The 13,833-nt window shown below is 44.4% G+C and overlaps 1 protein-coding gene across 1 annotated transcript in view; it reads left to right on the top strand.

Annotated features, from left to right (window-relative positions):
* LOC127581280 (integrin alpha-E-like) overlaps positions 1–13,833 on the top strand; it is a 345,660-nt gene that overhangs the window by 183,291 nt on the left and 148,536 nt on the right. Inside the window, exon 17 of the mRNA XM_052035523.1 lies at positions 9,851–9,993. Coding sequence (XP_051891483.1) covers positions 9,851–9,993 — 143 coding nt within the window. The remainder of the gene's footprint in view (positions 1–9,850; positions 9,994–13,833) is intronic.

The raw sequence follows: 13,833 nt of genomic DNA, 5'->3' as shown, positions 1-13,833 counted from the left end.
GATGTTGGCCCTCATCTGTACAGGTTGCACAGATCTATCCATAGTGTCTATGCAGTCTGGCCATATTCACACCAAATCCACTTTTTGTAATACACAATGTTCATGGGATCATAGAGACATACAGCATGGAAACAGGCCATTTGGCCTAACTTATCCACACTGACCAGTATTAATTCCATCCTCCATCACTTGGTCCATAGCCTTCTGTGCCCAGGTGATTCAAGTTCTCATGTCAGCACTTCTTAAATACTGTCAGCCACCCAGCTTCAACCACTCTCTCAGGCAGTGTACTTCAAGTCATTTTCACTCTCTGGGTGAAGGAGATCCCCCTCATATCGCCTTTAAATGTCTTACCCCTTACACTAAACCTACGTCCTTTAGTTTTATCTTTCTCTGATATGGGGAAACATTTCCTGAAGTCTACTCCATCCATATGTTTCATAATTTTATATACCTCGATCATACTGTGTCTGTTGCTCCACCTCCTATTGACAGTTGGTAGGTCTGTAATACTCTTCCAGCAAAGTGACAACACCCTTTTTGTTCCTAATCTCTACTCATATGGCTTTGTTTGAGGAGCCTTCTGGGATATTCTCACTCAGTACTGAATTAATGCAGTCAATGACTGACAGTGCAATGTCACCACTTCTTTTACATCCCAGCTTTGTCTCACCTGAATATTTTATTCCCCAGGATATTGAATTAACTGTCCTGCCCCTCCTTCAACCATGTCTCAGTGATTATGCCAGCGAAGGTGAAGAAAATATTCACAATGATGTTGTCGGGACTGGAGGGCTTGAGATGTAAAGAGAGACTGGATAGGCTGGGACTATTTTCCCTGGAGCGAAGGAGACTGAGGGGTGATCTTACAGAAGTATATATTGTATGTAGGCAGATATCAGAGAGCTGCAATAAAAATAGGATTACAGTATTTGGGGTTTTTAATTTCCCAAATATTAACTGGGATGGCAGAATTTTTGAGATGTGCTCAGGAGAGGTTTTTTGACACAGCATGTAGGTAGGTCTACGAGAGCACTACTGGACCTTATTTTGATAAATGAAGGTGGTCAAGTGGAGAGAGTGTCAGTGGAGGAGCATTTTAAGAATAATGACCATAGTTTTCAATGTGGTTATGCAAAAAGATAGGGATGGACCAGAAAGAAACACCTTAAATTGGGGGAAGGCTAATTTCATTAGAATAATGACTAAGGTTGACTGGGAGCATCTTTTTGCAGGCGTCTACATCTGCACTGGGAAGCATTCAAAGAAGAAAGAGTAAGAGTTCAGGGCCTATGGGTTCCTGTAACAATAGAAGTTGGGGTAACCAGTACAGGGAACCTTGGATGTTGAGGGATATCGAAGGTTGGATAAAGAGAAAAAGGATACATATGGCAGGTATAGGGAACTTCAGACAAGCAAGGCCCACCAGGATTACAAAAAATGTAGGGATGTGCTTATAAAGGAAATTAGGAAGGCAAAGAAGGCTCACGAAATATCACTGACAGAGAGCATTAAGGTTAATCTGAAGGTGTTCTATAAGTATATTAAGGAAAAAAGAATAATATGGGAAAGAGTAAGGCCTATTAGGGACAACAGGGGCAATCTATGCATAGAGCTAGAAGGTACAGGAGTGGTCTTAAATTAATACTTTCCATCAGTATTCCCTAAGGTAACGGACTTTGTAGTTGGAGAATTTAGTGAAGGGGAAGGTGAAAGTCTAGATCAAGTCTCAATAAATAAAGAGGAGGTACTTGATATCTTAGCCGACTTAAGGGTGGATAAATGTCCAGAGCCAGATGAGACATCCCAGGATACTGTGGAAGTCAAGGAAAATGATTGCTGGGGCATTAACTGAGATTTTTAAATCCTTGCTGACCACATGAGGTTCCTGTGGTTCCCCCTTTTTAAGAAGAGTTAAGGGAAAATGAACTGTATGGAGAACATGACGAATGCGGCAAATATGCACGTGCCACCAGTGTACATGCACGTGCCTGTTGGTTGATCAATCAGCAGATCAATTGCGAGAATGCAGCAAGTACGCATGCGTGCACCTGCGATGAAATTCAAGCTGCTTCGCATGCACTTGGAGAATTTGGGCAGAAATACTTTGATGCTCTGCACTTACAGAACAAATCTGAATTGAACAGTACGTTTGAGACTTTAGACAATGTTTGGGGGACACAGGACAATGTCTTTGCGGCACGCTTCAGGTTCTCACAGCTGCAACAGACCCCCGACGAGAACATAAATAATTTCAGCACAAGGTTAACTCTGGCTGTGCAGGAATGCAAGTAGAAAGGTACCCATATGAACAAATTTGAAGAAGCGATACTTATGCAAGCGTTGATTATCGGAGTCTCTGATGAGAAGACACGTGAGAACCTCATGTCCAAAAAGTACTATTTGTCCTGGGACAAAGCACGTGCCACAGCTCGTCATGGGGAGGCAGTCAAGAGAGGCCTTATGCAGATTCACCCACCCCCAGCACCACTTATTCAGGCAGTACTGGAGCAAGACTCTGGTCCCAAAAACATCAATGTTTGCCAACGTTTGTAGACCCGCAGCTTCCAGTCAAAATCCTGTCAGCCTTCACAGAGATGCCATCGCTGTGATAAAAGTCATGTCCAGTGGTCCAACTGCAAGCAAGAGACCATCTGCTGGTTCTTTCAGAAGGTAGGGCACCTCAAGAAGGTGTGCTTCGCAAAGCAACGCACCGTGGGAAAGCGACAAGCAACCATCAACTCCACACAAGGAGATGGCTGGTGCGAAGAAGTGGACACTATCTTCTAAACCCATGAACTGGGCAACCGGAATCAGCCTCCGTACTTGGTTACGCTCACAGGGGACAACCAGCCCGTGAAATTTGAGCTGGTTACCAGGTCAGCCATCACCTTGATAAGTGAATCATCTTCATGCCGGATTCCAAAACTACAACCTCCAAGCTTGGTGTTTCTCAGCTATACCGGAAACAGCGTCAACATACTGGGCGTATTCATGACAGAAGTGGTCCACCATAGAGACCTGTTCCACTTACAAGTGAATGTTGTCAGGGGAAGCCAACGGCCTAACTTGCTGGGCAGAAACTGGATTAAAACATTCCTTTGGTGCTATCCTACATCAATCGTATCGGGGGAACCCCACATTGAATGTTCTACTACAAAAGCACCAGTGTGCATTCCAGGCCAAGGCTTCAGGTCAATACCGCGGTCCGGTGGCTAAGTTCAAATTTAAGAACTACCAGCCGAAGTTTCACAAGGCCCACCTGGTGCCAATTGCTGTAGGCCCAAAGGTAGAAGAAGAACTTGACTGCCTACAGAGAGCAGATGTGATAGAGCCAGTGCAGTACTCAGAACGGGTGGCTCCGATCGTGCCCGTCCTCAAGTCCGATGGAACAGTGTGCATCTGCAGCAACTACAAACTGATCGCAAACCCCGTGACAAAACTGAACGCTATGTACTATCACGGATGGAGGACTTGTGTGCATCCCTGTCGGGAGGCCAACAGTTCTCAATGCTAGACCTGATACACGCCTACAGTCAGGTCACCTTGGACGAAAACTCTCAAGATGTTACAACAATCAATACACACAGTGGCCTGTTTCAGTACAAGCGGCTGTAATTTGGAGTAAGTTCTGCACCTGGTGTATTCCTGTGCCTTATTGATAATTTAGTGAAGGATGTTCCTCACATCTGTGCTTACCTTGATGATGTTTTAGTAACCAGTACATCAGACTCCCATCATCTTGACACACTAGACAGAGTACTTTCCCGTTTGGAGGAAGCCAGCTTTACTCTAAAGAAGAAGAAATGCATGCTTTTGGCCGACTCAGTCGATTACCTGGGCTTCAAAGTCGACAAAACAGGTCTCCATCCACAGGAGCACAAAATCAATGCCTTAAAAGAGGTTTCACATCCACGAAACATGGCACAGTTATACTCATTCCTGGGACTGGTCACACATTACAACTGGCTCTTAAGTCAATCAGCTACAGTGTCAAGGCCCTTATACTGATTACTCCAGAAGGACCAACACTGGGAATGGTCAAGAATCAAGCAAAAGACATTCGAACAAATAAAAAACGTCCTCAGTTCTTCGTCTGTGTTGGTGCATTATGATCCTGAAAAGCCCATAGTTACAATATATGTTGGCAAATGTTGTCCCCTTATTCAAAAAAGGTAGTAGGGATAGTCCAGGGAATTATAGACCAGTGAGCCTTATGTTTGTGGTGGGTAAGCTGTTGGAAAGGATTCTTAGAGATAGGATCTACAGGCATTTAGAGAATCATGGTCTGATCAGGGACAGCCAGCATGGCTTTGTGAAGGGCAGATCCTGTCTCACAAGCCTTATAGTGTTCTTTGAGGAGGTGACCAGACAGATTGATGAGGGTAGTGTAGTAGATGTGGTCTACGTGGATTTTAGTAAGGCATTTGACAAGGTTCCACATGGTAGGCTTTTTTAGAAGGTCAGAGGGCATGGGATCCAGGCAAGCTTGGCTGTGTGGATTCAGAATTGGCTTGCCTGTAGAAAGCAGAGGGTTGTGGTGGAGGGAGTGCATTCAGATTGGAGGGCTGTCCCACAAGGATCAGTTCTGGGACCTCTGCTTTTCATGATTTTTATTAATGACTAGATACTAGGTATCCATGGAGAGGTTGTAAACTGGATTCGAAATTGGCTGTGTGGGAGAAGACAGAGAGTGGTAGTGGATGACTGCTTCTCAGACTGGAGCCCTGTGACTAGCGGTGTGCCTCAGGGATCTGTGCTGGGTCCATTGTGGTTTGTTGTCTATATCAATGATCTAGATGATAATGTGGTAAATTGGTTCAGCAAGTTTGCTGATGACACTAAGATTGGAGGCGTTGTGGACAGCGAGGAAGGCTTTCAAAGTTTGCAGAGGGATCTGGACCAACTGGAAAAATGGGCCAGAAAATGGCAGATGGAATTTAATGCAGACAAGTGTGAGGTGTTGCATTTTAGAAGGACACATCAAGGTAGGACATACACAGTAAATGGTAGGGCACTGAGGAGTGCGGAGGAACAAAGGGATCTGGGAATTCAGATACATAATTCCCTGAAAGTGGCGTCACAGGTAGACAGGGTTGTAAAGAAAGCTTTTGGCATCCTGGTATTCATAAATCAAAGTATTGAGTATAGGAGTTGGGATGTTATGGTGAGGTTGTATAAGACATTGGTGAGGCCAAATTTGGAGCATTGTGTGCAGTTCTAGTCACCTAACTATAGGAAGGATATCAGTAAGATTGAAAGAGTGCAGAGAAGATTTACTAGAATGTTGCTGGGTCTTCAAGGAGTTGAGTTACAGGGAAAGATTGAACAGGTTAGGACTTTATTCCTTGGAGCGTAGAAGAATGAGAGGAGATTTGATAGAGGTTTACAAAATTATGAGGGGTATAGACAGAGTAAATGCGAGTAGGCTCTTTCCACCTAGATTAGGAGAGATAAATATGAGAGGACATGGCTTTAGGGTGAAAGGGGAAAGGTTCAGGGGGAACATTAGGGGGAACTTCTTCACTCAGAGAGTGGTGGGAGTGTGGAACGAGCTGCCATCTGACGTGGTAAATGTGGGCTCACTCTTAAATTTTAAGAATAAATTGGATACATGTATGGGAGAGGTTTGGAGGGTTGTGGACTGGGTGCAGGTCAATGGGACTAGTAGAATAAAGTTTCTGCATAGACTAGAAGGGCCGAATGGCCTGTTTTCTGTGCTGTAGTGTTCTATGGTTCTATGGACTTGGAGGAGGGGGTAGAAGGGTGGGTTGGCAAGTTTGCAGATGACACAAAGGTTGGTGGTGTTGTGGATAGTGTAGAGGATTGTCGAAGATTGCAGAGGGACATTGATAGGATGCAGAGCTGGGCTGAGAAGTGGCAGATGGAGTTCAATCCGGAGAAGTGTGAGGTGGTACACTTTGAAAGGACAAACTCCAAGGCAGAGTAGAAAGTTAATGGCAGGATTCTGGGTAGTGTGGAGGAGCAGAGGGATCTGGGGGGTCCATATCCACAGATCCCTGAAAGTTGCCTCACAGGTGGATAGGGTAGTTAAGAAAGCTTATGGGATGGTAGCATTCATAAGTCATGGGATCGAGTTTAAGAGCCGCGAGGTAATGATGCAGCTCTACAAAACCCTGGTTAGACCACACTTGGAGTACAATGTCCAGTTCTGGTTGCCTCATTATAGGAAGGATGTGGAAGCGTTGGAAAGGGTGCAGAGGAGATTTACCAGGATGCTGCCTGGTTTGGAGAGTATGGATTATGAGGAGAGACTAAGGGAGCTAGGGCTTTTCTCTTTAGAGAGAAGGAGGATGAGAGGAGACATGATAGAGGTGTACAAAATATTAAGAGGAATAGATAGAGTAAACAGCCAGTGCCTCTTTCCCAGGGCACCAATGCTCAATACAAGAGGGCATGGCTTTAAAATAATGGGTGGGAAATTCAAGGGAGATATCAGAGGGAGGTTTTTTACCCAGAGAGTGGTTGGGGCATGGAATGCGCTCCCTGAGATGGTGGTGGAGGCAATTCAAGAGATTACTGGATAAGCATATGGAGGAATACAGAATAGAGGGATATGTGGGAGGAATGGGTTAGATAGTCTTAGGCGAGGTTTAAAGGTCAGCACAACATTGTGGGCCGAAGGGCCTGTATTGTGCTCTACTGTTCTATGTTCTATATTATGAAATGTGACACCTCACCCTCTGGGGTAGGGGCCGCCCTCCTACATCGAATGCCTCGCGGAACAGAGATGCCTATTGCTGTCGCTTCAAGGACAATATCTCAGGCAGAGACAAATTATTCACAGATTGACCAAGAGGCCCTAGCTATTATGTTTGGCATCAATACTTCCATTTATACATACTGTATTTGGGCATTCTCTTGAAATCCACACAGATCACAAGCCTCTGCTAGGCTTAATGGAGGAGACATGAGGTATCCAACAAATATCATCACCAAGAATGCAATGATGGACATTGACCTTACCCGCTTACTCTTACACAGTGAAGTATACCTCCAGAAATGAAAATGTCGTTGCTGACACTTTGAGCAGATTACCAATTGTCGGGGGCACAGCATTCGGCACCCCTCCATTTGAAGTTGTTCACCTGTTACAAAGCGTAGATTGAAACACTGATCAAAAATCACCTCATTAGGCAGTGAACAGCCCATGATTCACTTCTATCACAGGTAAAAAGAGCACTACAGGTTGGCTGGCCCACCAGCCCTTCACTGAGTTTCAACCATTTGCAAATTGCCAACATGAACTGAGCCTTCAGGATGGCTGGATGTTATGGGGCAGTCAAGTAGTGGTTCCCCCTCAAGGCCGCAAGTGCATGCTCCGCGATCTGCATGGTACTCACCCTGGGGTTGTCAGAATGAAGGCACTTACAAGAAGCTATGTGTGGTGGCCAAAAATTGACACCCACATTATGAGAATATGGTGCGCATCTGCCCTATTTGTCAGAAGATGCAAAAAGCATCACCAAAGGCCCCCCTTAAAGCATGGGTCTGGCCCAATTCCCTGTGGAAGCACATTCATATTGATTACTTTGGACCGTTCTGGGGACACATGTTTCTGGTTATTGTGGATGCCCATTCGAAGTGGATAGAGGCGTTACCTACTTGTACGTCGTGTTCCTCAACAACTACTGTAACTAAACTACGGTCTGTCTTTGCTACATTTGGTATTCTGGAAATGATTGTATTCAACAATGCCCCGGCTTTCACAAGTGCAGAATTTAAGCAGCTTGTAGAGAAGAATGGTATTAGGCACCCGACAACTACTCCATATCATGCAGCTTCAAATGGCCTGGCTGAGCGAGCAGTGCAAACGGTGAAATGGGGCCTTTCTAGACAAACACAGAGTGATTTGATGACGAAATTAAGCCGTTTCCTGTTCCGTTAACGAATCACCCCAAACGAACTAATGAGTGCATCTACCACCAAATTAATGTTTAAGCGCACTTTATGCACCAGATTTGAACTCCTGCTGCCGGCCGTCCAGGAACGAATTTGCAGCAAACAAGAGGCCATGAAACAAAACTATGATACTCACACTAGGCCACAAACGTTTAGTGCTGATGACAAAGTCTAATCTCGACTCACGCACAAATAAAACTGACAACTGGCCATTGTCCAGCATTGTAACAGTCAATTTGCAGAACTTGAACTGCCAGACAGACGAATTGTCGGGTGACATTTGGATCATGTACGCCAGCAAACCAATGGAGGACCCGGCGAAGTCACTGAAGCGTCCCATGCTGACGCAGCAACCGTTCAAGCAGATGAACTACAGGCGCCTCATCAAGAGAGAAGGACTTTACAGCCCACTGACCTCAGCATCGGCTAATTAGGAAGACACTGAGCAAGAAGCTGCCCCCCGTGCCGATCCACGAGGGTGTGTTGGCCAATCGACCGATACTAGGCAGAATAGTGGCGGAAAAATCACTTCATTCGTTTTTCTATGTTCACCTAACTTATTTTCTTCCCTTGCAGTTCCCTTCTATCGGGGGGAGGGATGAACTGTACGGAGAACCGGCAAATGCATATGCACGTGCCTGTCGGTCAGCCGCTCAGCGGATCGATTGCGAGAACACGGCAAGTACGCATGCGCATGCCTGTACGCATGCACACGCCTGCCATTCAATCGCTCCGCAGGGTGATGACGTTCTCTTTCGCGAGGCACGTTACTTTTTGCGAGGGTTTTCAGGGACACGCGTACTTTTTGTGTCTGTTGGCCTTCTCGTTGATCTACAACTGTAAGTTGCTTAGTTTCTTTGGTTAACATGACTCAGTAAAAATGTTTATTCTACTGCATCAAAAGGTAACAGGAAAAGACTGGTAGTTATAGACCTGTGAGCCTAACATCAGTAGTTGGAAAGTTTTTGGAGAAATACTGAGGGAACAGATTTATGTTCACTTGGAAAGGCAGAGATTAATCAGAGATAGCCAACTTGGCTTTGTCAGGGGTAGATCTTGTCTGACAATCTGATTGAATTTGTTGAAGAGGTGTCTTTGTACCACAACCTCTGGCTGTTCATCCTCCCCTTTCAGAATGTCCTGTAACCAGTCTGAGACTATCTTGACCCTGGCACCAGGGAGGCAACACATGGCCATTAAGTGTCTTTTGTGGCCACGGAAACACTTTCCCTCTTACAATAGAATCCCCTAACACTCTCCTGTCCCTTGCCCTGTCCCCACCCCTTCCGTGAAGCAGTGCCCACCATGGTGCCACAAACTGGGCTGTTGCTGCTGTTCTTCCCCAACAGAATCCAACACAATATACTTGTTAAAGAAGAGAATGACCACAGGAGAGTCCTGCACTACCTGACTGCCCTTCCTCATGGTTACCCATCTCAACTCTTTTTGTGGCTGCGGAGTGACCAGCTCACTAAATGTAAGTCTACTATATCCTCTGAGTCCCAGATGCTCCATAGCGAGCCCATCAGCAGCTCCAGCCACTCTAGGCTGTCTACCAGGTGTAATCTTGCACATCCTGCAGGATGAGCACACCACTACCCTAGCCTCCATAATCATTAGGACTGTTCCCTTTGACTAAGACTGTAAGATAAAGAAAAAACTACCTTTGCTTGTCACTATTCACCTGAGTCACCAAAGCCCGACATTCACCAAAGCCTGCACTTTGACCTCAACCGCAGCACTACCACCTGAAGGCAGCCCCTCTCAAAATGGCCACTCCAGCTAGAGCTGGGGAAAAGTACTCACAATGTACTTGATATCATGCAGGAAATTGTGAAACAATCACAGCTGGAACATTTGTTAAACAAAAGATGATTACATGTATGCTTGATTTTGGGCTTTAACATGATTTGATAATTTTTTACAGCTCAAGACCAGTTATCAACATCAAAGTGAATGTCACATTTTCTCCAGAGATGGTGCCTCTGTCGTTTGCAAACTCCTATGAGCAGGAAAAAACTATTCAAGTTTCTGTGTGTTTTACTGCTGAATCAAAGTTTGGATCATTAGGTAATTTTCCAGTGCAGAATTCAGAAGGGACTATCAACAGCACCGTTTTCCTGACTTTCCTGACTTTGCTGAGGACAATTAAGTTTAAGGATCATGTAGGGAAGATTAAAGTAGTGATGGCTGCTGCAAACATAATTGAGACAATATTCAACTGAGGGAGTTTGATTATACAACCGTAAGGGTTTACCATAAACAGAATCTTAGGAATGAGCAGCTTTTACTCTATTATGTTAATAAACAACGTCATCCAAGATGACACTCCCAGTGCAGTACCAAGGGAGATATCATCTTACAAATGAAATATCAAACTGAAGCTACATCTGCACTGAAGGTCCCATTGTCAATTTTTGAAAGAATTGCAGCAAAGTTCTTCCTTATGTCGTGATTACAATTCATCCCTTAAGATGCATCACTTTAAAAAAATAAGCAATTTGCCTGCAAAATCAATAAAATAAAATCAATTTTTACATAATAACAACTATTTCCAGGTCTTGGAAAATGTTTCCATCTGGGATACATTGGATGATGTCTTCCCTGTGTGGCATTCCTTCTGTAACATTGAAAGGGACAGAATGTTTTCATGGGGGGAGGGGAAAGGCTGGGAAAAATGATCCTATTCCTGCAGAGCCAATCCCGAGGTCAGCTGGATAAGTAAAATATTTACCTCATGCTCTCACTGCGTAAATTACTCCCCCTACTCCACCTTCCAATCTGCGTACTTTCCTGAACATGCCCTTAACATGAAGTCAATCAACCATTCCTTGTCCAATTCCAAGCCAATTGCTGTACTCCCCCTGACCTCTCACCCCACTAACACCATTGACACTTGATCCCAGACATTTGGAAATACCATCAGGGAAGCAGTTACCAAAATCTCAGAAGTAAATTTTGTTAAGAACTGAGGATGCCAACTATTGGAAATTTTTCAAAGGATGAAGGAATCTTGCATGTTTAAATTATTTATAAAAGTTTAAGTTTTCAGATTTATGACCTTTCTGTTAAATTAGCATCATGCTTGGTATTCACAAACAAAACAGATTTTGCATTGGAGAACTCAGAGAAGGGGAAGGTGAAATTCTGGTGCAAGTCTCCATAGATAAAGAGGAGGTACTCAGTGCCCGAGTGTGCATCAAGGTGGATAAATCCCTAGGGCCAGATGAGATTTATTCCAGGCTGCTATTGATTACTATGACTCAGGCCAGAATTTTAAAATCTTCACTGGGCATATGTGAGGTACCAGATGACTGGAGAGTGGCAAATGTGGTCCCCTTTACAAGAAGAGCAACAGGGAAACACCTGTGAAATTACAGACCTGTGAGCCTAACATTAGTAGCAGGGAAGTTACTGGAAGAGATTCTGAGAAATAGGATTAATGATCACCTGGAAAAGCAGGGACCAATCAGAGATAGGCAGCATGGCTTTATCAAGGACAGATCTTGTCTGATCAATCTGATTGAATTATTTGAGGAGGTAAAGTGTATTGATGAGGGCAGTGCAATAGATGTGATTTACATGAATTAAGGCCTTTGACAAGGTACCACAGGGGAGACTGATCCAAATGGTTGGGGCCTACGGAATCCAGGGCAGGTTTGACTGCTGGATAGAGTGGTGGAAGCATTTATAAAGTGTCCAGACAAACACTTGGATCACCTCAGTATAGAAGGCTATGGGCCAACTGCCAGGAGACAGATTAATATAGATTGATCCCACTGGTCAGTGTGAATGTGGTGGGCCAAATGGCCTGTTTCCATGCCCTATGACTCTATGACTTCAATCAGTCACTCTCTGTATATAAAAACACATATCCCTCAGATCCTCTTCAAAATTCCTTTTGATGGAGTCATAGAGCAGTACAGCACGGATACAGGCCCTTCGTCCTAATGAGTCCATGCCAACTATAGAGCCCACCCAGCTAGTCTAATTTCCTGCATTTGGCCCATATCCCTCTAAGCCGCGCTCCTCCATGTACTATCCAAGTGCTTCTTAAATTATACTATTGTACCCGCCTTGCTCTGACAGCTCGTTCCATATACTCACCACCCTCTGTTTAAAAACTTGCCCCTCAGGTCCCTTTTAAATCTTTCCCCTCTCACCCTAAATCTATGCCCCCTAGTTTTGGACTCCCCTACCCTGAAAAAAAGACTGTTACCATCCACATTGTCTGTGCCTCTCATAATTTTATACATTTCTATAAGGTCGTCCCTCATTTTCCTACGTTCCAAGGAATAAAGACCTATCCTGGCCAACCTTTCCCTATAACTCAGACCCTTTAGTCCTGGCAACATCCTTGTAAATCTTTTCTGCACTTTTTCCAGTTTAACCACATCTTCCCTATAACAGGGTGACCAAAACTGTACACAGTACCTCAAGTGTGGCCTCACCGACTGAAACATCTGCAACATAATGTCCCAACTCCTATGCTCAGTGCCCTAACTGATGAAAGCTTTTTTCAGCACCCTGTCTACCTGTAATGCTGCTTTCAATGAACCATGCACTTGTACTCCTTGGTCCCTCTGTTCTATTACACTCCCTAGCGCCCTACCATTCATAGTATAAGACCTATGATGGTTTAACTTTCCAAAATGCATCACCTCACATTTATCTGTATTGAAATCCATTTGCTACTCCTTGGCCTACTTCCCTAACTGATCAAGATCCCGCTGCAATCTATGATAATCTTCTTCACTATCAATGCCACCTCCTGATTTCATGTCATCCACAAACTTACTGTTTAAGCCTTGTGCGTTTGCACAAAAATCATTTATATAAATAACGAATAACAAGGGTCCCAACCTGCAGCACACCACTAGTCACTGGCCTCCATTCCAAAAAACAACCTTCAACCACCACCCTCTGCTGCCTACCTCTAAGCCAATCTTGAATCCACCTAACTAGCCCTCCCTGGATTCCATGGGACCTAACCTTCTAGACCGGCCTACCATGCAGAACCCTGTCGAAGGCCTTACTAAAATCCAAATAGACAATATCCACTGCTCTACTCTTATCTACCTCTTTGGTTACTCTTCAAAAAACTCTTGAAGGTTCATCAAGCACGACTTTCCACACACGCCGGAAGTGGCGCTGGAAGCGTGGCGACACTTGACACTTGTGGGCTGTCCCCAGAATATTCCACACAAAAAAGATGCATTTCACTGTGTGTTTCGATGTACATGTGACTAATAAAGAAATATTATCTTATTATCTTATTACAAAGCCATGTCTATCCAAATGCTGGTAGATCCTGTCCCTCAGAGTTCGCTCCAGTAACTTCCCCACTACTGATGTCAGGCTGACCGGCCTGCAGTTCTCTGGCTTGTCCTTGCTACCCTTTTTAAAAAAATGGAACAACATTAGCCACCTTCCAGTCTTCAGGAACTTCACCAGTCGCTAATGATAAAGTAAATATCTCCGAATGAAGCAAATGATACCCTGAACATAGGAAAAAGATTTTGACTATCTCACCTATTTATGCCTCTCATAATCTTACATACATCTATCAGGTCACCCCTTAGTCTCCTTTGCTCCAGAGAAAACAAGCCCAGGCTATCCAATCTCTCACCATAATTAAAGTCCTCCAATCCAGATATGATCCTGGTGAATCCCCTATGCACTCTCTCCAGTGCAATTACATCCTCCCTCTAGTGTGGTGACAAGAACTGTACAAAATACTCCCGATGTGGCCTAACTAAGTGCTTTGTAAAGTTGCAAAAAATAATTCCAACCCTTATATTCTGTGCTTCGACTTATTGACCTGTGTTGCCACTTTCAGGGAGCTATGGACTTGGACCAATAGGTCTCTCTGTTCATCAGCATTCTTTAGTGTTTTACCATTTACTGTAC

Source organism: Pristis pectinata, chromosome 21 (assembly GCF_009764475.1).
Source record: "Pristis pectinata isolate sPriPec2 chromosome 21, sPriPec2.1.pri, whole genome shotgun sequence".
Taxonomy (NCBI): Eukaryota; Metazoa; Chordata; class Chondrichthyes; order Rhinopristiformes; family Pristidae; genus Pristis; species Pristis pectinata.
Note: the sequence above shows the minus strand (reverse complement) of the source record. Positions and strands in the feature narration are given on the sequence as shown.